At 45.3% G+C, this 24,940-nt stretch overlaps 2 protein-coding genes across 2 annotated transcripts in view; one reads left to right on the top strand and one right to left on the bottom strand.

Moving 5' to 3' along the window:
* LOC139056184 (phosphatidylinositol 4,5-bisphosphate 3-kinase catalytic subunit alpha isoform-like) overlaps positions 1–12,753 on the top strand; it is a 34,911-nt gene extending 22,158 nt beyond the window's left edge. The window contains exons 12-20 of the mRNA XM_070534196.1: positions 2,065–2,233; positions 3,351–3,457; positions 4,244–4,365; positions 4,969–5,047; positions 5,738–5,908; positions 6,291–6,408; positions 8,645–8,796; positions 10,855–10,999; positions 12,447–12,753. Of these exons, the coding sequence (XP_070390297.1) occupies positions 2,065–2,233; positions 3,351–3,457; positions 4,244–4,365; positions 4,969–5,047; positions 5,738–5,908; positions 6,291–6,408; positions 8,645–8,796; positions 10,855–10,999; positions 12,447–12,563 (1,180 nt within the window). The 3' untranslated portion in view covers positions 12,564–12,753. The remainder of the gene's footprint in view (positions 1–2,064; positions 2,234–3,350; positions 3,458–4,243; positions 4,366–4,968; positions 5,048–5,737; positions 5,909–6,290; positions 6,409–8,644; positions 8,797–10,854; positions 11,000–12,446) is intronic.
* A 5,915-nt stretch (positions 12,754–18,668) lies between these two features.
* On the bottom strand, positions 18,669–24,680 carry LOC139056182 (GRB10-interacting GYF protein 2-like). Its single transcript, XM_070534195.1, has one exon. It carries the CDS (start codon positions 24,265–24,267, stop codon positions 20,311–20,313), a length of 3,957 nt encoding a protein of 1,318 aa, XP_070390296.1. The 5' UTR covers positions 24,268–24,680; the 3' UTR covers positions 18,669–20,310.
* Between the last annotated feature and the right edge of the window lie 260 nt (positions 24,681–24,940).

Below are 24,940 nucleotides of genomic sequence, written 5' to 3'. Positions count from 1 at the left end.
ACTTCCGTGTGTTATTAGTTGGGTCTGCACAGCCGTGGCGTACTGTTTAGGTTGCTTCAACCAAAAGTAATCTTCACACATAAGTAGTAATAATAATAATAATAATAATTATAATAATATAAAAAAGCCTTCGCTTTGATGCTGTGGTTGTGGTTGTTTTGAGTCATATGAATTTCGGATGATATAAATATCTTAAAGGGGTCTGAGGAGTTTGTATCACTGAAATTGTACTGCATTCACATGCATTGTTTCGTTCTTAGCTCAGCTCTTGTAACCACAGATACTATGCATTCTGTTGTTTTTGGCTGAGGCAATCATACAGAATGTCGAGACTTAGATATGTGTGCTATTCCTCACTCGGAAATGTGTGTTTCTTTCTTTCTTTGGTGCTCATCCATTGCTCCATGAATTTTTATCAATTTCTCCCCTATGGAACATTTTCTGTGGGACATGCCACACTGGCTCCATGGCTATAGCATTGTGCTGCTGACCATTAGGTCATGGGTTCAACTCCAAGCCGTTGCAGCCACGTCCTGAAGGGGGGAGAATGCGAAAATGCTGGTGTGCTTCATAGTTGGATGCACGTAAGAGTACCTCAAGCAGCCAGATTTAATTCAGTACCTTCTAACACAGCAAAATTTGGAGGACTCTCTAGCTTAGCCTTTAAGAGTGGAATGCGTTAGCATTCAAAGATCCCTGACTGCCTCTCGCGCTTTCCGGCAACTGCAGCTTATGTCAGCATAATTTTTACCGGGAAACGCTGGCTGCGAACGCTATGCACGAAGGCGAGCTTTCTGGTAGAAACCCGGTCTCTTGCATGGGCCGCAATGCAGCGGAGGCAAGAACCATCTGGAGGTGTTGCAAGGAACCGGGCGTGCCTTTCTGTGGCCTTTGAGAGTAGCACGTGCCAGCGCGCGTAAATCTCGGATGCCATGGCTGGTCTATGAATGGTAGAAACGTTGGAAAAAGGGTCTGTGTTAGGGCTTCTGCATAGCATAATTATGTTTTCTCGTATATTCAAATTACAAACCGGTGCTATCATGTCTGTAAGTTGTGTGTAAGTCACCCTTTACAATTTTTATGATTTATTTTACTTTGAGAAATTCAATTAGTTCAGTTACTTCTTTGCACTACATGGAGTGTCTGCGCAGTTGGGTATTTGTGGTTCGGTTTGCATGGTTCGGAGTGATTTTTGCAGAAAAAACGGTCGACGCAGGACACCGATGTTAGATTTTCTGTGAAATGGGACCTTTAACGCTCTCGCGTTAATACTGACTGAGTTTAGGTTGGCTAAGTATTATTTTTTAACTCTGTTTTCATTTGTTTGGCAGAAATAAGGTTGTTTACTGCTTGACGAGGTGAAGGCCAAGCTTCATTTATTTTACTTTTGCACCAAATCCTTCTGCGCTGGTGTGTCATATTGCTGTATTTTTGGCCAGTTAGGTGCAGGAAATGTTCCGTGAAGTTGCTCGGTTGGGTTGTTAATTCATTTAGAGTGCAGTGTGGACCTTGTTTACCGATAAGTAATTAACTAGGCCTGAATAGATGCTCCCCGAGTTTGTGATATCACAGTTAGACTGGTGTAGGAACTTCAGGGTGATATTTTCACCACTTCTTTTTTTTTCTTTTATTTTTTGCATTTCTTTTCGGTGATGTTTGCTGGCTTACCAGGTCACAAAGGCCCCCTCTTTAATTTTTTTTAAGCTTAATTTCTGATGCATCCTATCTTAATTTTTCTCTCTTGTGTTCCTTTAAACCTCACCAATCAATAAAAACACCTTGGTGACTCAGTGGCTATGGTGCTGTGCTGCTAAGTATGAGGTTGCGGGTTCAGTTCTCGGCCACATCAGCTGTATTTTGATGGGTTCACCATGCAAAAACACACTTGTGAACTTATGTTTAGGTGCACGTTAAAAGAACACCAGGTGATAAATATTAATTGGAACCCCCCTCCCCCCCCCCCACTTCAGCGCTTCTCATAGCTCCAGTGCTGCTTTGGAATGTTAAACTACACAAATCTATGCATCAGTCTCGCGAATTCATCAATCATTTCTGTTGGTACAGGTCTGAGATGCACGACCCGTCAGTAGCAGTCCGGTTCGGCCTGCTGCTGGAAGGTTTCTGTCGAGGCATTGGCACCCACCTGAAGTCGGTGGTGCGCCAGGTCGGTGCACTGGAGAAGCTCACGCAGCTCACCGACTCACTCAAGGAGAGGAAGGATGACACACCAAAGGTGCGCTTTACTTCCTTCAAGCCATCACCATTTGCAGCGGGCTCTACGAATTATGTCACCTGTGCATCCACTTATCGCACAAAATTCGACAAAAATTTGTGTTTCGTTGGACGTATATGAGTAGTGATTTTAGAAGCTGAACTGGGTATACATAGTCAGATAGAGGTGGTGACGTTGAATCAAATCATTGGTGACTGACTTTCGTATAGCGTCTAAATACAATTCAAACTGTTCATTCGATGTTAAACTTTTATAACTGGCCTTACATATCTAGTGCATCGATTCACATCTGGACATGGACGTTGCACTTATTTCATATAAACTTTTCAGTCCTTTCTTTGTAAATTATTGGAAAACTTTCTGAAATCATAGAAACTTTTGAACAGGAGCTGTTGAACGTGAGGATGAAGTTGAATGCCTGAGTGTTCAACTAACTAACCAAACATTTTCGAATATTTGCACATTCCAAGTGTATATTTAATTATATGCTCAACAGTACTTGTTGCTCCAGAAGAGCATGCCTTTCTTTAGCTCCACTTTCTTTCTTTTATGTTTTTTTTTCTTCCTTCTTTTAACCATTGTTGTAGCCACGTAACAGAAATCTTTGGCTTGAGTAGACACTTCTATCCAGGTATGTTGGAGTAGTGAAGTGATTTCGGTCAAGTTTGTTGTACTAAAGGAAGCACGATAACATTTGAGCTCTGAACCTTTTGTTATAAGAAAGCCTCCAAAGATTCAGCAGCACTTAAAGATCATTTGATTCTCTAAAACTAAATCAACTGTTCTTTGTTGTTGTTGTCACAACAAATAGCTTGCCTTTGACTGACAGAAACCTGACATAGTTGGCAAAGATTCACAATGGGATAGGCATAGCACAGACACAAGAGACATTCGCTGTTATTTCCCTTCCTGTTGTATCTACGTCTTCTATGCCTGACCTTTCAAATCACGAATAACTTGGCTTGTTGTGGACATTAGTGAAAATTGAGCCATACACTTCATTACTAAATTTTATCTTTTGAATGCTAGCACAAGCGGTGCGCTTTATTGTCTTATGCTCATGACTTCAATTTCTTAAAGTTAGTGTGCGCACACCTTTTTTGTCTCCACTTTGCAGGAAAGACTCAAGTTTCTCATAGAGCAGTTCTCAAAGCCAGACTTTCTGGAAGCGTTGCAGCATTTTCCGTCACCCCTTAACAACAGCTGCATCCTGGGAGACTTGATGTGAGTCTACCTGCCTGCATTTAATCTTACCTTTTTGTGGCCACATTCTGTTAGTGCTCGTCGCGATAACTCGAAACGAAGCTTTCTTTGGCTCTTCTGATGCTTAGTGCAGATATCTGAGGTGAGACAGACAGAAGACGAGGCACTTACAAATATCTGTTTTGTCTCAAGTTTGTGCACCAACACCAGAAAAATGTACCAACAAGACCGAAGCTCAACCCTTGCAAAATTTCTTTGGCTTCTATGTACCGTTCTCCATTACAATCGCTCAGTGGCTAAAGCATCCTGCAGCTAAACATGCAGTCACGGATTCGACTGCCGGTCACGGTGACCACATTCTGGTGGGCACGGAATGTAGAAGCACTCGTGAACTTAGATTTAGGTGCACATTTAGGAACCACAGGTGGCCAAAATTAATCTGCAGTCGGGCCCGGGCTGCGGTATTAGCCAGCGGCTTTCTGGACTAAGAGAGCCACCCACCTTGGGCAAAGAAAGAACACTTTCTTGCTGTTTCTCACAATAGACGTTCATTCCTCCTCCTCATACTATGGTGTCCCTTATAGCCCTTGTGTTGGTTTGCAGAGTTAAACCCCACCAGTGAAGGTGCAGCAACCACATAAAAGACATTAATATTGTGAAATTTTTTGAAGCTCACGAGATAGTACTGGCACTGAAAAGCACGTCTTATGAATTTCTGTTGCATTTACCTGCGTGATGTGATCGTGTCGAGGTTGCACATTGTCAAAGTGACAGCGATTCACGCACGCACTGTGGCTGTGCCTGCAGCGTGAACGAGTGCAGGATACTTGACTCTGCCAAGAAGCCCCTGTGGTTGCTGTGGAAGAACCCCGACCACTTGGCGGAGCAGATTCTGGACCACCATGAGATCATCTTCAAGAATGGCGATGGTAGGATTTGTGCACTTGGCCTTAAGGTGCCCACGACTAGTTAGTATGTTTTAGGTTAACAACCGCCGCGTTTGAAACATGCTGCTGTGATAATGTGGGCAAGTTATTTTGGAGCCATGTATAGAGAGGAGCTGCCCAAAAATACAATTAATTAATTAATTAATTAATTAATTGATTAATCGATCGATCGATCAATCAATCAATCAATTTTTATAGCAAGACCCACTGCACAGCAATAATTCATTGTATTTGATGTGGTATCTTCTGCTACCACTAAGTGGTTGGCCCTCCCCTGTAGCTCAATAATCTGGTGACTGAACTTGCTGCTTTTTGAAGCACGAAATTAAGGGGCAATAATGTGATTGCTTTATTGAAAGTGTGGCTCCGAGTATATAACGGTCGTTGCTTTCTGAGGTGGATAATTAGGATAACTGCTGGGACAAAAAGAAAGAAAGAAGAAGAAGAAAGCTCATGTTATATTCGTGCAAATGCAGTATTTGGCAGTGTGGCAACTACAGGAGAAGGGTGTTGCATGCGTTTGGAAGTCCTTGTGCACTCTGAACCTCACTTGACATCTGTATTATTTCCTGTCTCTTTTCACAGACTTACGGCAAGACATGCTGACGCTGCAGGTCATTCGCATCATGGACAGCATCTGGCAGAAGGAGGGGCTAGACCTGAGGTGGGTGGGGACGCAGATTATTCTTTAGCTTGACTAGAAAAGAACAACTTCTCCATTTAGTCAGCACAGTGAACACAGTATTATTCGACATTTAAAGATAAATTAAATTTTTGTACTAATGCTATGACATCTGCAAATCCCCTGGAAGAATTTGAATCTTCAGTGGGACATTAAACCACTAGTTTGTAGCAACTCCCTTATGTTTACAGGTACACAAATTAGCACTCGTGCAATGCATCGTGAAGTTTGAAGCTAAATTTGATCAGTGGATCAAGTAGGTAATGGGATATATGATTTACTATCCAAAACTCTTTAATATAGCACAATGTTTTATATGACTGTGAGGATAAAATCTGCAAGACAAAACTTGCCGCTTACAAATGCACATCACACGAGGGAACACCGTGTTGGTACATCTTCCAGGAATTATTATACTTGACATTGACCACTTCACAGGTGGTGGGAAGTGTGCTTCTTACATGCTATGTGTATGTAAGAATGTGACTGGAAGCATTATTCCCACCTGTTAGGGTTATAGCATCATAAGCATTATAACCTGTTAGCAGGATACGCGATCTCCTTGTGGTAACAGTTTACGGAAACGAAAGTTGTATGGAAACTTACAGAGATCCGTGAGAATGCGTGACGATTTCGTCAGTTTGTACAGTAGCAATTTTGTTCGACTCGCAGGATGATGCCATACGCATGCCTGTCGACGGGCAAGCACGTAGGCATGATAGAGGTGGTGCGCAATGCCAAGACGGTCATGAACATCCAGAAAAAAGGGGGCCGCATGGCCGCCTTCCAGGTGGACTCAACGCAGCTCCACAAGTGGATCAGGGACAAGAATAAGGGGGACCGGTGAGTGTGTGTTGCCGACACCTTGTGGACAAGCTGCCTTTGTGAGTTGAACTGCCCCACAGTTTGTGCCAAACGCACATGGTGGCTCAATGGCTATGGCATTCTACTGCTGAGCATGAGCTTGTAGTTTCGATTTCCGGCCACCGTGGCCCCATTCCATTAGGGGCAGTGAAAGTCATGAGGGTGTGAGAGTAACAGCATTTGATTGCTAGTAACTCCACTTGTGCAAGTCAAAATCTTCTCGCTGGAAAATAATGTACGTGAGGAAATGGCCTTTAATGCCGCACAAATGTCACACCTTTCGTGAAAGGTGTTGTGGGTCCTTGTAACCCGCGATGAATTTTCTGAGGCATTTCTTTTTTTTTTCTCCGCCAACCCACAGGTACAAGCAGGCGATCGAGACCTTCACACTGTCCTGTGCCGGCTACTGCGTGGCGACCTTCATCCTTGGCATTGGGGACAGAAATCCAGACAACATCATGGTCAATGAGGAAGGCCAGGTGACCGATCTCTCATCTTCTAGGTGGAAAAGAAGGTCCTTTGTGTGCTTGTCAAAGACAAACTAATATGTTCTTTGCATTTGTGTGTGACCATGTTGAATGCGAGCAGTTTATTCATTGATAGTTACATCATCATTAACTATCATTAGCAATTCAAGAAGGGGACAAAGCGCGAGGCAGATGACGCTGGGGCTTGTGTAATTCTGCCTTGTTCTTTGACCTTTTTCCATTCAGTTTGCAATTGATGTGAACCAAGCAGTGTTATTACACAGAGCCAACAGACTGAAGCCAATAGCAAGCATGTGGGAAATTAACTGTTCTTGCAACTGAAATGTAGAAACAATAAGAAAGAGGGAAATTGAAGTGACCAAAATGACAACTCGGCGTTGGTGAGAGACAAACCCTCACCTTCTCCATTATATGTGCAATGCTCGTGCAGTACATCCAGCACATTCCGTAATTCCGTAATTTTTCCCATTCCGTGATACTTCCATTTCCCATTCCGTAATTTTTCCCACCTCAAATTAGCGCCTGATGTGTTACCAGCGACAAAGGTTCAGACATTGAGCCGTTTATGCAATAAAGTTCGTATCTTTCTCTTTCTCTCTACCAGTTGAGCTACGGCGATGGCTCTGCCCACTCTTCTGGGTATTTGTGCTGTATATGTGTACTAGACCTAGCCCTGCAAGTAGGCAGTTTTAGAATAGGGGCACCCATGGACTTAGGGCACCCATTTCCAGGGTGCCTCTATTGAATAGCATCTCTCAAGCATGCATGCGCAGAACGCAGATTGCTTCCTTGGGTTAAGGAGCACTTAGGAGCAAGAGCCGCTGTCAGGCCACATGGCCTTTAGCTCTTGTTTCCTCTTTCTGTAACAAAGAAAGAAAAATAAACTTGGTTCTAACTTTAAAACTTTGTTCAAATGCGAAATTTCAAATATGGTGTGTGTTGTCCCTAAGCTCTGCGTAAACAGACGTGGCGGCATCCATCAAAGTGATGGCTCCTGCCTTAGCACCAAATCTGACCTTGTTTCTGAGTAACACTTAACATTTGTAAGAAGCATATGATGATGTGGGCTATTGCTTTCTTTCATATCACGGTGATATGAAAGGTGATATAGATGACAATTTTGGAGACTGGTTGTTGGTGTGAGAGTCATAGACCTATAGCGGGAAAATTTCAGCTGGCGTATCCTGATTTGAGTTGGGTTCGCTGATGAGGGCAGCTGCTTTGCATCGATCTCTCTTCTGTGTAACAAGTGTATGTCTTCTATCAATTCACAATTTTGTTTATCGAGCAGCATTTCTAAATTTCATTCAGCAGCCATAAGGGCACTGCAAGTACATGACGCTGATGCAAGCCGGGGACAGTGTACTAAAACGTGACTGTGCCGGCACACTTCAGGAACGCAAGCAGGATAATTGCAATCATGCTATCAAAATAAGGAGCGTGAATACAGGAAATAGCAAGATGGCTTATCAATCACCAATAGCTTCACCTAATTGCCTTTGTATACCTTTAGGGCACTTACATCAAGCATACTATATGTACTCATGTAAGCGCTACACCCCCAACTTGGCGGCCCCAAAATTTTCAAGAAGAACAAATTTCCGTCAGAGAAGGAATTGTACCCGCCGTGGTTGCTCAGTGGCTATGGTGTTGGGCTGCTGAGCACGAGGTCGCGGGATCGAATCCCGGCCACGGCGGCCGCATTTCGATGGGGGCGAAATGCGAAAACACCCATGTGCTTAGATTTAGGTGCACGTTAAAGAACCCCAGGTGGTCTAAATTTCCGGAGTCCTCCACTACGGCGTGCCCCATAATCAGAAAGTGGTTTTTGCACGTAAAACCCCATAATTTTCTTTTTTAGAAGCAATTGCGTTCAGTGCCCCAATGTCGCGCATGTGTATTGCGAATTTTTGCATGCTGCGCGTGGCAAGAGCTGCACATTGGACCTCTGATGCAACGGTACATTGGGGGATCCGGGGTGCGCAGTAGTTGCCAGCTGTGCCGGCATTAATGTGACCAAAACGTTCGGTCCCGTGTAAGGGCTGCAGCTTGTCAAAACTGTGAAAGAAGTAAAGTGCGGCCCTCGCACAAGTCTATGAGGTACTTGCATGGAAAGTGCACTGACTGGAAGCGGGGAGTTTAAACAAATTGTGTTCCGCTGCAGAAGCTTGCCCGATGCACCACCTTCTGAAAGGGCATTAACGTGTTCTCTCTTTGGCCTTCACAGATCTTCCACATCGACTTTGGCCACTTCCTCGGCCACTTCAAGAAAAAGTTTGGCATCAATCGCGAGCGCGTGCCCTTTGTCCTGACGGAGGACTTCCTGCACGTCATTGCAAGGGGCCAGGAGAACCCGCGGAAGAGCAAAGAGTTTCAGAGGTGAGCTGCCACCGACGCCATTTTCCGTCATTTTTCAGGCCAAATGGCTGTTGAATGGGCACTAAAAATGCAACATTCAGTCAGCTTTGACTGGCTTAAGACCTCTGTCTTGATTCATGTGGTGGAAAAGGGCTGATTACTCTAGTGCAGGATGAACTTTTCTTGAATAAAATGCGTGTTGCCTAAACTCCACAACGATGCATGGATCTCAAGGTACTCTCTCAGATTTGGTCAGTTACGGTGCAAGAAATGGTTTCAGAACTTTGCTAGGACGACCATCCGGTCCCCCTCTGAATGCACTGTAGCCCTTCTTTGCTGATGAACATTTGAACAGTTAAGAGGAAGCTTTAGCTGAGGTGCTCCAATCTAAATGCATGTAAAAGGAAAATTCGTTTTCTTTGGCAACCACTGCACCAAATTTAGCGAGGTTTGTTGCATTGAAAAGAAAAACTTAAAATCTACTGACTGTTGGTTTTGAATTTTTGATTTAGATAGTCGATTTTTTACTAAAATGTGGTGAAAATTGAAAATTTTAAGATAATGAAGCTATCAAGTTTACAACACTGTAACTCAGCAATGAAAAATGATATCACAATTATGTGAATTGAATCTGACAGTACATCTAAAGCGGACAAAATTGATATGTTACTCATAAATCTAAAAAAATGTGGTACTATGGAAACACAGCTTTTGCCAAACCCTTGTACACAACGTAACAAATTCATGTAAGATATAAAATGACATATTAAATTCGTCTGGTTTGAATGTTCTAATAGATGCTGTTTCCAGAACCAGGATATCTGTTCTTGATGCAGAGCTACTAAGTTATAAAGTTTGTGCTTCTATTTTTCTCAAACTTTCGTATTTTTGAAAATCCTTTTAACAAAGTTCAGGCCCTAAATCAAAATTCCGCTTCCAACAGTCACTAGAATTTAACTTTCTCTCTCAAATTCAACAAATTTCATTAAACCCGGTCCAGGGGTTATCTCAGAAAAACGTTTTTGCATTTTACATGTATTTGAATAGGCCGCGTCAGAGTTGAGCCCGAGCTAAAGCTTCCTCTTAACCAAACCAGCATGGACGATGTCAAAAGTCAGTGACATCACGGCGAGCTGATGCGGGAGTTTCAAGGGGTTGCTGCTGGGAACCACTCGCTTTCGCGTCTTTCCTGGCTTGCCAAGGCTTCTGATGTGGCAAAAATAGCTGCTTTGACATTGCAGAAGCATAGTTTACTAGTGAAACTGAACTTACTTCTCTTTGGTGTCTTCTTTAAATGCTCGTGATATGGTTTTCGTGTAATTCTCCCAGAAACTGTGATAGAACTGTAATCCCCCCTGTAACAGTAAAATCAAGTGAGGTGAATGTTTGCGCAAGTTGGAATTGTGCCGAACCAGTGTCGCCGAATTTGGGATTGGCTCAGTGGAAAACAGCCTGTGGCATTGCGATGGTGTGGGGATGATATGCTTATTAGCGCAAGTAAAAGACGAGGAGAAAGAAAGCAACAGCACGAGTGCTTCCTTTGTACTTCTTGCGCTGATAATCTGTCACCGTGACTTACCAACTAGCCCATACTGATAAGCACTCTGCTTATCAGCATCTAAGAAAATTTGTAGATTTAAAATTGAGTATAAAAAATATTATAACTGGTCCCAGCACTGAACCTTCAGCTCCATACATAATTGCACAGGATCGGATAGGTTTTGAAAGAGTCACCAAAAGATTGTACAGCATTGCTAAGGATTACTGAGGTTGAACAGCTAGTATGTATTTGCTTTTTACAACTCTACAGAGTGAATACAACAGAACTCACAAAAAACTAACAAGTGCAGTTTATATGTGGGTGTGCGTGTGCATTTCATTTCTTAGCTTTTGTATCTGTCAGAAAATATCTCAGTTGGAAGCCTTGATGAGTGAACGTTTCTTTCTTTTTTTTTTTTTGCCTTAGAAAATGCATACTGTCAGGCTTGTTAATTGCAGCGATATATATCAGTGCTGTAGCCTTACATCACGTGGCATGCGTGTTGAATTAAAAGCACAACCTCTCTGTCTTTACTACAGCTTTCAGGAGCTTTGCGGCAAAGCTTACCTCCTGCTTCATCGGCATGCCAACCTGCTCATCACATTGTTCACCATGATGTTGTCAACGGGAATCCCCGAGTTGCAGTCCATCGATGACGTTGGCTACCTTCGCAAGACACTGCAGGCAAGGCTCGACCTTTAGTAACCTTCAGGCTGCAGCCGTCTTAGAGCTGTGCTGATATATTTTCATAAATGGTGCAGTAATCTGAGATAATTAAGCAAAAGAACAGTACCTGTTCCTTTGCTTGGCTTTGAGCTAAGCCTAAAATTACAATAACAAGATAATCATAGCTATAAACAATAGAAACAAGCCATAACAAAAGTCCAATGATTGGAACAGCTACTGCTAATCAGTTCTTATAGTATAATAAAAGTAATAATAATAATATTATAGTGATAAGATTATATTTTGAATGAGAAAAAGAAGAAAGTAAAAGGTAAAGCATTTCATAATACAGGGTGCTTTTTTTTAGCTGAACCAAATTTTTAAAATGAGAAAAATATAAATCACAGTAATGTTACATTTACCATTCGAGTGTACGGATAGGCAGCCTCTAGATGCAGAGCAATTTCTGCAATTATGTGTGTAATTAGCTAAGTTACGGCAATTAACTTTCTAAGTATCAACAATAAGTGGCTACAGCAGATGAGTACTTTGGGGCCCGTCCTCGACACTACCTATCCCAACGATAGAATTTTGACTAGCGTATTTCATGTGGGAACTACGCGAACAATTAGTTCCCCTTGGTAAGCTCCTTAAATAAACATAAATGCAGAAATTGCTCTGTGTCTGGAGGCTGCCTATCCCTAAGCTCGAATGGTAATTCTAATGTGAAAAATTTGGTGCAGCTAACGAAAACACTGTGTATATCGAAGCCTTCTGCAACATCTTACGTAGGTCGTAGAAAGGTTACGGCATTTCAGTTGCTCAGCTACCAACCATATCGCATTCAGGTATATGGCATGTTAGTAGGCCGACTGGTTTATTTTTTAGTACAAGCACTCCCGCACAGTCTTTGTTGTGGTGTTGACCAGCGCCCCACCACAGTTTAGCTGTCAGGGATGCCTAAATTCCTTCATTGTACAGGCAAGTTCATTGTAGTGGTCTTTGCTATAGAGGCATTCACAATACACATGCAAGGTTGAGTATTTGGCCGGTACATATGAAATCCTTCACTATACAGGTCATTTCATTGTAAAAATCCAAACCAGAGAGAAGTTCGCAGGAAGATGAAAGCTTGAAGTGATTAACAAATGGTCACTGGAGCCCAATTCTTGCCCTGTCGGAAATCAAGCTCACGGCAGCTTTAGGTTGTGGTTATTCAAGCTTTATAGATTCGCAACCACAAATGGGTGATGAATGCCCACAAATAATTCCAGCGACATTCCTTGTTCAACAACTGTTATTCATTTGTTTTTAGAAGCGTTTTACTGTGCCTATACGCCAAGTGAAGTTGGTGCAGTACAGGGGTAATCGGATTTTCGTTATAGCAGGTGCCTTCGTGCTTCTTTGGTACAATAGAACAGCTCAATGTTGGGGTCGATCAAACCACCCGCTTTCTCACTCACAGGTTGAGAAGCCGGAGGAGCAAGCCCTGGAGTACTTCCAGAACCAGTTCTTTGAGGCATACGGCGGTGCCTGGACTACAAAAGTGGATTGGTTCTTCCACAGTGTCAAGCACTTCTAGCTGCAGTGTGGAACAAACTAGTGGTGCGTGGACGCAAGGTGTGAAGTGGTGTTATGCAGGACGTCATTGTGCGACTGCAAGAAAAGGACTTGAAACAGAATACTGGTGTCAGTGTGGCTTATGAATTCTTCCTCCTCCTCTTCGTTCAGAGCTTGCCATTAGCATGCTCCAATAAAACACATCTCAAGAAGGCTCGTCTTCGCTGCGAAAGTGATAAGCTTTCTCACTTTTCTTTAATGCTGTGCTTTGTTTGGCCAGGCTTCTCCGATGGAGCAATATGATGTGGTTGGTACTATGAAAGCATGGATCTCTCACAGTTTCACTTGGCATGACTGTACTACCCAACTTGTGTACAGCTGTGATCAGCAATGATAACTTAAGCTACCTGACTTGCAAACGTGTCGGGCCACGATTGCATTCTGTGTAGTGATCGAGGTACCTGTACCATGGACACGTTCACAGTTGCATTCAACTTGAGTATCTGAATCGCCTGGTGCACAAACATGTTTGTCATTTTAACAGAGGTGCCGGTTGGGTGAGTCAGTGTGAATTCATAGCTCCAAGCTGTACAGCAGTGGAGGTGCAGAGAATGAGAGTGGATAAATTGAGTGCACATTTGCTTCATTTCTGTGCATACCATCTATCGCATAGTTCCTTGCTGTTTGTCACGGTTGAAATCAGCATAACTGTACTTGCTTTGGTTACCACCTTGCTAGTTAGGTGCTGTGCCAATAGCAAATGGCAGTCAGTTTAACATGTACAAGGTAGAGGTGATGACCACATAGCAGTGTGCAGTTGGCAACAAAAGTTTGTGGAATCCGGGTGTTGTGAGAAAGTCTAATTTTAGCCCAGCTTTGGTTTTCAGTCAGTAAAACAGCACAACACTGTGTTGGTCATTATGTAGCATGCCTCATAATCATAAAGTGGTTTTGGCATGCGAAACCACATAATTTAATTTTTTTTGGTCATTATGTAAATTAGTTAAGGTAGCAAATCTAAAATCCAGGCTGTATGCCCAGGCTTAGGAAGCATTCTGTTATATATATATATTTTTCAAATTCCATGTCGCGTAAGACTTTTAACACTATTTGCAACTGAAACTTTTACCGCTATGCTCTCAACCAACCCACCTTTGTGTTAACACAATGGAAATGGACTTTCTTGATAGCACAAGGGGATGGTAGACTTTGCCAGTGTTAACACACATTTGCTTTTTGTATATAATGTTGCTGTTAATGATGCTTTGTCGTGTTGTTCAATTAGGTTGTTACATCAGGCATTTCAGTGAAGACTTGAAGTATTTCTTAGAACTGTACTGTATAGAGAGGCCTTACTTCTCTGGCCTCTCTATACAACACAGTTCTAGGAAATACTTCAAGTATGATAGATAACCAGATGAGGGAACATGAGTTCAAGATTGCAAGTCAGCCTCTAGAGTCTGTGAAGGAGTACATTTGCCTAGGTCAACTAATCACAGGTAACCCCGACCATGAGAAGGAAATTCACAGAAGAATAAAAATGGGCTGGATCGCATACGGCAGACATCGTGAGCTCCTCACTGGAAGCTTACCGTTATCATTGAAAAGGAAAGTATACAATCAGTGCATTTTGCCAGTGCTGGCATATTGGGCAGAGACTTGGAGATTGACAAAGAAGCTTGAGAACAAGTTACGGACCGCGCAAAGGGTGATGAAATGAAGGATGCTAGGCAAAACTTTAAGAGACAGAAACAGAGTGGTTTGGATCAGAGAGCAAAGGGGTAAAGACGATATTCTAAAGGACATTAAGAGAAAGAAATGGTGCTGGGCAGGTCATGTAATGCGCAGATTAGATAACCGTTGGACCATTAGGGTGACAGCATGGGTACCAAGAGAAGGGAAACGCAGTGGAGGACGGCAGAAGCATTGAGCATATTCCTCAATGCTAGAGAGCTATCCGATTTGCATCGTTGAGTGACCTTCAAATTCACACGCCTGCTATAACTGTTACATGGAAACCAATTGGGTGTTCCCTCTCATTATGGCACACCCCTGTACAAATTTTGAAAAACAGGAACTTAGTGAAAAACATTTTCGTTTGTTAATGCTGATAAATTCATCATTGTATTTTTTGCTCAGTGGTTACGGCCTTGCAAGGTATGGAAACAAAAACCCAAGAGGATGTATTGTCTCCATGCATCGTCTCCGTGCATTAGCCTTACGACTAGATTACTCGCGGACAACTTTCTGTGACAATGAATGGAGATCTACAGGGGCCGAGTGTCTGCACGTATTGCTGCACCAAGTAGTCTGGCAGCATTTGACAAGTGCTCTCGGTTTCTTGGAAGAGACACTGAATCAGTGTAGCTTCCGTGTGTGACAGTTTGGCACCTGCCTAACACGGAAGAGCAAACCAAAAATAATTCCGATTTAGTGCTTGGCAGCGTAGCTTGTCTTATTTTGCGGTTGCAAATATGTTTGTTTCCTCTGCCCCAGGTCGTTTTAATGTGCACGAGAATGTGGGACATTCTAATTTTTTTTTTCTTTTCAGAAGCGCTGGGGTGCCTTGCATTTGTAGCTTTCCCTCCATTGGCACAAAATGTTGTCTACGAGAGTGGAAAGCTGAAATTTTATTGGCAATGGCCTCTGTCTTGAACAAGCTCAAGATGGATCACTTGGCCAATCTGCAGACCTCTGAGCACAAGGAAACAGAAGTGAAGGCACCTAAACGTTTCCATGTGTTGAAGGCTGTGCAGTGAATAATACATTCTTTAGACTAAATTTTCACTTTCAAGACCACTGAGGTAACCTTTATGCGTAGGCGATAACTTGGGTGGAGGAAAACAGTTTTGCAGCAACAGCTGGTAACAGTGCTTCGCACCAGGTTTCATGGTCATCATTATTGCTGCATTTTCTTATTTTCTTCACATAAGAGGTCACCAGAAACAAACAAACAAACAAAAAAAGCTTACCACCCAGGATGTGGCAATGAATGCACAAAGGTTGAGCCATCAACAACATTGGGTAGTGTCATTGTCTTGCCATTGCTGTTTGTCATCGTTGGGCGGGCAAGTAGCACCATTCTAAGTAACACTTTCGGCAAACCTTAGGGTTAACACACACAGAGCTCAGTGGCCCAGTACAATTATCTGATTGCAACAATGCCCATCCCCCAGAGTGGGTGTGTGCCACTAACATCTAGGCACTACATCTCTACATCTAGTGCCGTCTACAGCGGACGTGGGTATCCTCAAAACTGCAGAAGCAGGCGTTTCACGTTAGACATTCAATGGGCTGCAGCACATGTTGCTGCAACCACTTTCTGTAGCTCACTCCACGTTGTGGAGGCAGCTTCCTTTCGAAAGGTTTCACTCCTCACATAGTTGGACAAAATTAAGTCACAGTTTCGGGAAAATGGACGTGCTGCTGTTTTAACCCTCATGCTGTCAGTAAAGCAACGAGATTGATTCGCGAGCTGCCGCGGTCATAGCATGTGAATCGTAACCTCAAGTGTCAACACATCATTGCAACGACGTATATCGAGTATACGTAAAGTAGCATTTACTTTACCCCTGCTGAAATCGTGTTATGCAGAAAATATGAGACACCGAGATAAACAAACAACAGAAACATTCTTGGTAATGCGAGTCTCGGCAATGCTAACTGCATAATTTGTCAACTTGGTGCTGCAGATAAACAAGGCTCTCCCCGAAATTTCACAATGTCCATGCGTCTCATCACGCCTACGTCGGGCCTCCACAGTCCATTTTTGAAGCATGCTGTCTAATGCTTACACTAACCGGCCCTTCAATGTCAAAAAGTTGGTCTACCAAAATCTGTGGCCATACTTCACACCACCATGATGGTGAACGAAGAAGTCTGAAGAAGCACATGCCACTAAAACCAGCTTATGTTGTTGGCAGTTGATGAGAAAAACCTTTGATTCATTGCCAAAAACACCAGTGCAAATTTTTTTTGCCTTTTCTCTGACATTTGTTGTTCAGGCGCACATAATGTAATCCTTTTAACTTCACTGAAATTATATGGACCAGAAACAGTTAACGAGGTGTCTAGCGCCGGGGAAGATGTGGAATCGTCACAGAATCTGCCAGTCCTGGAAGAATGGGGCACATCTGTTCTAGTTGATTTTAATTCAGGTTAATATGGTGAGGCCAACGACACGTCAGAAATATTAGTCTACTGCCAAACGCTGAAAATCAGTTTATTTTAAATCCTGAACTCTCGGCTACGAATCTGTTAAATAGTTAGGTTAAAGAGTTGTGCACACATAAGAGCAAGGGCTTCCCTTTAGCGTGCATGTGTTCAGGGGATTTCATATCTAGCTGGTTGCCTTGCTCATTTGTAGATATGAGCCAGCCAGGCACATTCTGTTCGAAATGCATCGATGTCAAAGAAAGCATGGTGAAGACAAGACGAAACTTGCCAACAACGTGTATGCAAGCTAGCCAGCTGATACGAGTGTTGGCACCTTAATCTTCAAGGGACACTAATTAGCAACCAATTGATAAAGCATTCTTCCAAAACATGATTTTTCATTAATTTTGCAATAGTGTTATGAAAGGAGAAAATTATTCCTAAACTTCCCCCTTTTCATTTTTACACCAAGAAAAGAAAACATATATGTTGGTGCGGCAGCGACGTCGCAAATTTGAAAGTATTTTCTTGTACTTGGGGTGTTCTGGCGAAGGAAAAGTTCTCACAAAGTTGAATCTTTGGTTCTCTTAGAATGCAACGTAGTGCTGCCAAAACCCACGACATCACAGTGAACTTGTAGAACTTAACTGTGAGAGTTCATCTACCATCCTTCATTTTTGTACCTTTTCTGGCTTACCGAGCCACCTCTAAGTTGCCTTTCCACTATTGCATAATTCTAAGTTACCAACACTACTTAACTTAATATTCTTCTCCACCATCCCTTTCAAGAACTATGCTGCAAATACAAAACCAAATACAAAACCTGACGTCCCAAAAAGACTTGGTGGGCTGTGGAACGATGTAGTGGCAGTCCCCAGATTAATTCCAACCGTCCTGGGTTTTCTTTACCATCAACCTACGCCTAAGCACACAAGTGTGTTAGTGTTCCGGCCCACATAAGAATGCACTCGACACAGGTGCAATCAAACCTGCAACTTGCACTCGGTGGCAGGACACCGTAGCCACTGACCCACATGAGCGCGTGCCTTCTGCACTATTGCCAGAAGCATAGTTGAACACAACTCGACGTACAGGTACAGCCACGGACAAACGAAATGCAAACAAGCATTTTGCTAAGTAATACATCTTTCTGAAGTAATCACTCGAAAGCACAATATCACACACCGCTATCTATCCAGTCACGAAAGATGGGTATAGGCCTCATGGTACACGTGCGGGCCAAAATCATGCTGATATTATGCATATCCCCCCCGCCCCCGAGACAAAGCAGAAGTGAGAGAATACTTTCTAGCTAGGCATAACTCATTTGTAGTTCAATTGTACACGACTTCTACACTGAAGAGAGAGAAATACTTTTAGCTGTAACTAGTGAAGTACCCATTTCTAAAATACCAAAAAAGGGTATGAGGACGCTTGATAAGTAGGAAAAGACAACAATGAAACAGATGGCAATGCTGCCTTGGAAATTCCCACACCAGGTTGCTGCGATGTCAGATTCCGACAGCGTCTGCTCAGGCATGATTAACTTCTTACCAATAAAAAAGGACTACATTGCATTCTTAAAGACCCATAGACTGAACTTGCTAAGTTCCAAAAGCTTTCACTGACAAGCAACGGTTCACATGCAAAGATTCTTTGAAATCCCTGACGTCACACTAGTGCACCGACACTGGGGTATCGGTGCAAAAAAGAGAGGAAACACACTTTGAACTTCATCTTCTTTCCTAGTAACCAACCTATTATCGCAAAACTAAGAAAAAATAGTTGTCAGAAGATACTTCATCAGGCAATTGAGTGCTCCTTTTAACATTCCTCCGTAGAGTGTTTCACGTCAAGTGGCTCCAGCCATCAGCTGAACTCGCCCCGTGAATCTCTGAAGCCGCAACAATGATGCAACAAAGACAAGCAGGACGGCTCATTCGGATGCAAACAAAGCTGGAACGCCCAGGGCTGGCTTGAAAACCAATATGGTTTATTTCGAGCAGGCATTTCTTTTTTTGTTTCATTTTTTTCACTTGTCATTGTACAGTGATGCAGTCACACAACACGTCATATTTTACAAAAAATTACACAGTAGTAGAACAGAGCTGTGTACACACACCAGGTCTTAAGGCACTCGCTGAGACGGTATGTACAGAGCGGTGTATTGCATTCAACGGTGGCGCGCCACTTTTCTTTTTTCTTCCCTTTCCAACGAGACATGCACGCAGAGCGAGACAAATGGGTCACAAGACAACATGCCGGACAACTGGTAGCAGAGAGAGGAAACAGTGGCTATGCGGGGTAGTGTTCGGTTCTGAGGAGGTTTTTCATACAGCGGAGGAGCACGACAGCTTCGTTAGTGGTTGAGGCAATGAGGGAGCCTCAAAGGAAAAGAAAACAGCACATACATTAAAAGATAATAATGAACAACAGAAGAAACAGAGCAAACGAGACGCTGGTCTTCTAGCGAAATTCCTTCTGCATGTGTACGAATAAGTGCGCATGCCCCTGCAAGGCTAATTAATAAAATGGCACGCCAGACAAAAAGCATTCGCCTCTCGCCCCCGTCCTTCCGTTAAGCAAGCTGGCAACCTTGCCGCAAATAAAAACGAAAACACAATTAATGGAAACTGTTTTCTCGTTGGAGTATAAAAATGCGTTCTTCTCCTGTAGGAGATTAATAAAAAAAAAAAGGCAGCAACACGCTTTCAAAGGACACTAGTCCAGTCGGCACTTTGTCCAGACTACTGAATAAGGAAAGCGCAAAGTATGCTGCCTTTATTCATTCTTACTACTCACTCAATGTTCATATCCAGTTAAAAAAAAAATACATTCTCATTCACAGCACCTTGCAAAAGCATAGCGCATAAAAGAAATGAGTGCTACATGCTTATTGACCTACACGTGAGTTAAGACAATGTTGTTGGTGCCACCGGATGAGAACACAACTTCTACACTTTCACAAAGACAAACGAGAGCATGTTTCTTCGTGTGGCATAACAGAGACATGCAAGATCTTGGCACATCAAAAAAAAAAAAAAAGACGAAGAACAGTATAGCGAATCATAGTAAAACGCACTAAATAAATTTCATGTTAAGTACGACGAAAAATAAAGCAGTGTAGAGAACCGAGACAGTTGTACAGATTCTTAAACACAGACCTAGAAACTATAAATCTGAGCACTACACGTAAAATTGGTGTTATAGCGACAAGCATTGTGACGTAAAAACCAGTTTTCTGCACAGCCTTGGAAGAAGTGACTACAGCAGCAGCACAAATAAAATGATTCGTACTAAAGCTTTGAACTTGAGTGCTGGTTACAAGCCACAGCAACATGAGCAAGGGTTAAAGAAAAAAAAAAAAGAACGAAGACAAAAAGCAATCACTATGCTCATTCACAGCACGTGCAGCCTTAAAAGAAAAAAGTGGGAAACAGGAGCAAGCCAGGTTGAGATGCTACCGTTCTCTCACTCCCCTCTCGTTCTTTCTTTTAATAAATAATTGAAAATGCCTCTTTGTATTTACAAAACATCCGTATTTCTGCCCTTTTTTCTTTCGTTTATGGCAAACTGTGAGTGCCTGTGTCACATACGAAGCAAAGCCACATTTTTTACAATCCTTCAACACGATCGATTTCACCTGCGTTGAGCCGCGTGGGGTCGGCTTGCACTGTGAAACCCAGCAGAGAGCTGTCCACCTTCTGCATCTTCTTCTTCTTCTTCTTGGAGCGTGCAGCCGTGAACCCGTCACTTGAGATGGCAGTGGCGGCTGCTGCAGTCCCCATCGCACTAGAAGTTGAGCTCACAATTGGCACAGTGAACGCTTCGTCGGACTTGAGCGCAGAGCCAGTCTTCTGGTACTGCTCCCGTTTCTGGAGGAACTGGCGCACAAAGTCCGTCGTGTCCTGGCTGTTGCCGAAGAAATTGTGCACATACTCCTGAACCTCGGCTGGAGACTCAACGTCCTTGAGTATGGCCACCACAGTAGGAATGTCCAAATACGACTGGATGCCGCCAAGCCTCTCCACGCACCACGCCGTCAGCTCGTCTGTTGGCGCTGCTTTAGCATGCTCCTCGAACAGCTTCATTACTTGCTCTTCAGCTCTCTTGCTTTGCTGGCCCTTGGAGCTTCGCCCAGTGGATGATGACGACGAAGCGCCTCCTCCAAGTGACGGAAAGCTGGACCCGGGCTTTGCCGCCTGCTTTGGCGCTGGCTTTGCTGCAGTCGGCGCAGTAGTAGCAGCCTCGTCCCAGAAGCCTCTCGAAGGGTCTTCGTCAGGAAGGAGGTCGAGATACTGAAAGCTGTTGTTGAATGATTTCAACAGGTTGTTGCTGGTGCTTCCCCAAGCACCTGCAAGTTGCAGGATGCTGCTTTCCTGATGCCGCATTACCTGCTGCTGCTGCCGCTGCTGCTGCTGTGCTTTCTTCATTTTGTCCACCCGCTCAGCCTCCTCTTGCTGAATCTCAGACAAGGACTTCACAGACCCTGACGAAGGGGCCTGTGCCCGAGACGCCCATGTGAGCGTTGCTTTGTGCTGCTGCTGCTGTTGCTGCTGCTGTTGCAGCAGCACGGCCTGCTGCATAGCTTGCTGCTGCTTGCGTTGCTGCTGAAGCCGCTCGGCTGCCAAGTTCCTCTCTTTCTCCTCCTGCACCCGCTGAATCTCAGCAAGCGAAAGAGCAGACGATGATGCTGGTTGGCTCGCCTTTCCGCCCCACACAGGACCTTGTGGCTTTTCTGGCTTGGGTGGCTCCACCTTTGGCTGCGGCTTGGGAGGCTGTTTGAGGGCCATGAACTCATCAGCATCTATGACTGACACCTTGCTGGGGCTCTTCTTCACAGGTGGTGTGGAGTGAGCTGCAACCACTGCTGCTGCATGAGAAACGACAGCAGCTGCCGCTGCAGCTTGCTTGGCCTTTTCTTGCCGCTTTTTCTCCTCAGCCACTTTTCTAGCCTCCTCGGCTTTCCTCTCTTCCTCCTTCCTCTTTTCTGCTTCTAGCGCTCGCCTCCTCTCTTCCTCTATCCGCTGTTGCCGCATCATTTCTTCCTCCAGTTGGCGCTGTTCTTCTTTCCTTTTCTGCTCCTCGATCTTTCTCTTCTGCTCCTCGAGCTTTCGCTTCTGCTCCTCAAGCTTTCTCTTCTGCTCTTCAAGCTTTCTCTGATGCTCCTCCTCCTCTAGCCTCTTGCGAAGTTCTTCCTCCTCCCTTTTTAACCTTTCCTCTTCCTCCTTCCTTCTCAGTGCCTCCGCCTCCTGCTGCCGCCTGTTCTGCTCCTCTTCTTCCTTACGGCGCTCCTCCAAGAGTCGCCGTTCCTCCAGCAACCGCCGCTCTTCCTCCAGCCGTGCCTGCTTCTGCAACTCCTGGGCTCGCCGCTCCTCTTCCTCCTTGGCCCTCATCTGCTCAGCCAGAAGGCTTTGTGAGGCCAGCTGCTGCTGTTGCCACAGGGTCTCCATGATGTTCCTGCTGGGCGCTGCTGGCATGGCCAGGGATGCTGACACTATGCTCGAGTCCGCGTCCCAAACACTCGTTCCCCTCGACTCTGGTGTGGGAGTTGCAGAAGCTGTAGTCACTGGCTGAGGTGGCCAGCTTGCTTCGGTCTGGGGCTCTTTCATGAGAGACGGAGGCAGCCCAAACACTGGAGGTGGTCCCATAGAGCTCAGCAAGTTCATGAGAGGTGTCTGGTCACCAAAGCCAGCAGGTCGAGACAACGAGTGGCTGGCCATGTAGTACTGCAAGCAGATTCTGTTCTGGTCCACCGGAGAAAGGTTGGCAAATGCTTCGTTTGTCTTCAGACTGTTTTGTATCTGCTGCATGGCGGCTACTCTATAAACCTCCTGCATGTACTGTTGCTGAAGTGCGTAATTCATTTGACCTGGAGGCAAGTTGGGTAGCCCTGGGTGGGGGGGGAGACCTCCAAGGCCCATGCCAGAAGGCACACCAAGTTCTGCGCCAAGTGGAACTTTGAGTGGCGGTGGTTGCTGGGTGGCAACAAAAGGTACAACATTCCAGCTTTTGATCAGTGTTCCAAGCTTTGAAAAAGCTGCATCACATACCCTCTTGACCATCAAGTCCATGGTGAAATACCCGGCCTGGAACCATTCCATCATTTCTGCAGATGAAAATGGCCCTTGAATGTCACCTTGAGGGTCTTTATATAGCCACCTGTACAAATGTTCTGGCAGGTTGTGTTCCCCAGCTACCGACTGTGAGACAAACTTTTTCTCTTCTTCTGCGGTCCATTCTGCCATCATGTTTTCTGCTGCTTTTGCAAGGTGTGCAAAACTGTCATCTTTTGGCGACGTGGAAACCACCTTCGCCGTGTCGTCCACTGTGGCTTTCATTTCCACCGGTGCAATCGCGTGCAACGTTGGAGCGGGAGGGATTGGTTTCGGGGGGCTTCTAGGTGGCGAGCTTTCAGTTTTTTGGGGCTGTGACGGCACAGGCACGGGAGCAGGCGGCGATTTAGGCTTCTCCACTGAAGGCTCACTCGAACGACTGACGCCGGGGGGCGGTTCTTGGGATCGCTTCTGTTCGCGTTTGGGAAGCGCCCGCGCATCCGGCGGCTGTGGCGTTCGAGCGGGCAGTACATCGTTCTCCCACGATTCTTCCTCGCTGTCTTTGGTGTCAACAAAAGCACCTTTCGCGTCGAAGCAGCCCACCTTCTCTGTGTCTCCCTGATCCTGAATCCACTCCGGCAACTGTTCGGAGGAGTGGCTGCCGCCGCTGCCGTGTTCCTCGAGCCAATGGCGACCGAGATCCTTCTTTAGGGGCCCGTTGGCGACCGCGGGCGGCAGCACGTCGTCGACGTCGCCGTCACCCTTGCTGTGGTTTCGCCACGACTTCCACTTCTCGGTCGGGGCCCGGCCGCTACTGCGCCAGTTGTCGTCGTCTTCGGCGTGGCCGCCCGAAGCGGCGCGCCAGTTGTCGTTGGTCGCCCTGCTGGCGCTTGCCGCCGTGCCCGCAGCAGAGCCGCCGCCTCCACTGCCGGCTGGCGCATTTTCTTTCCTGAACGTGTCCCCGTCGTAGCTGGTGCGGCCCGCGAACGGCCGGTCGGGCTTCTTGTCTCGCTCGTCCCAGCGCTGGTCTCGCTCGCTGAGGCTGTGGCTGCGCTCGAAGGGCCTCGGGCGGATGAAGGCGCCGAACTGGCTTTCGTCCTCGCCGATACCTCTCTGGTAGCCGCTGCCACGACCTCGGCCGCGACCCCGGTCGACGGACCCTCCTCGGGCGCCTCGACCGGGACCCGCACCGGGCACTGCGCCTTTGCCCACTGTTAGCCGAAGCACTGCGTCACTGTTCACGGATCGCGCCCAGACGCGCTGCTCTTCCTCCGTCATGGTGACCAGAGCCAGAGGCGGCTGCGTGTTCTCCACGGCCAGCTGCTGGAATTCCCGAAGTGAATCCGGCATGGGCACGTTTTGATCAAACATTGCCAGCATCTCTTCCCTGCCGTATCGGTAGTTTGCAAGCTTGTACTTTGTTACTGCGGTCGACGGGGCCGGAGCAGCCACCCCGTTCGTTTGCGTGAGGGCGCGGAGCCACTCGGGACCAAACTTCAGTGTAGTTTCTTCCATTTCGGAGTGCTCAGAGCTCGGGTTTCGCGCTGGGGAAGTAAAATTAAACCCTGACACGACAGCAATGATCAAAATGGCCGACAACTTTCTACGGGAACAGACAGAGAAATGCAAGGTCTCGGAAAAGAGTTATCACTTTGCAGGTGGCGCTAGCTATCGACGCACAGATTGCTTCTTGTAAGCAATTATTTGAGACGCTGCTGTTCAGCACGCAACACGTTTGCCCTAATATAAGCACGAATTTTCGTAGGATAACTATAGACGGGTTACTTAGAGAAGGATGAGCCCTGAGCGTAGCATCTTGCTTGGAACCCCGCTGCCTCAAGCTTGCGTCTGAACAGCTGCAGCAGCGCAACAGCCAGCAACGACAGAGAGCGCTTGCTTTCCCATTTTTCTTTTACTTTACAAGCTGATATCGCAAGAGCTTCCTGCGGAACCCCTACGTAGTGCATATTCGTGAAAGTAATGCCAGCATTCCCGTGGTACGCCTTCAGCTAGGAAAAAGAAATTAGCGATTGTTGGCAATTTACCTGCTGTATGGCATGCGATTACGCCCAGTTTGCATGCCTGATTTGTATGTGCTAGCAGATCCAGCACGGCCGCAGCGCTGTGAGTGCTTTTCAACCACTCTCTGTAAGCACTGTAATCACCAAGGGCACTGAGATTTTCCGAA

Source organism: Dermacentor albipictus, chromosome 2, assembly GCF_038994185.2.
Source record: "Dermacentor albipictus isolate Rhodes 1998 colony chromosome 2, USDA_Dalb.pri_finalv2, whole genome shotgun sequence".
Taxonomy (NCBI): domain Eukaryota; kingdom Metazoa; phylum Arthropoda; class Arachnida; order Ixodida; family Ixodidae; genus Dermacentor; species Dermacentor albipictus.
This window is presented reverse-complemented; position numbering and strand designations above follow the sequence as displayed.

Coding starts and splice junctions, on each gene's coding strand:
- LOC139056182 (XM_070534195.1), bottom strand. CDS start 24,267: ATGGAAGAAACTACACTGAAGTTTGGTCCCGAGTGGCTCCGCGCCCTC.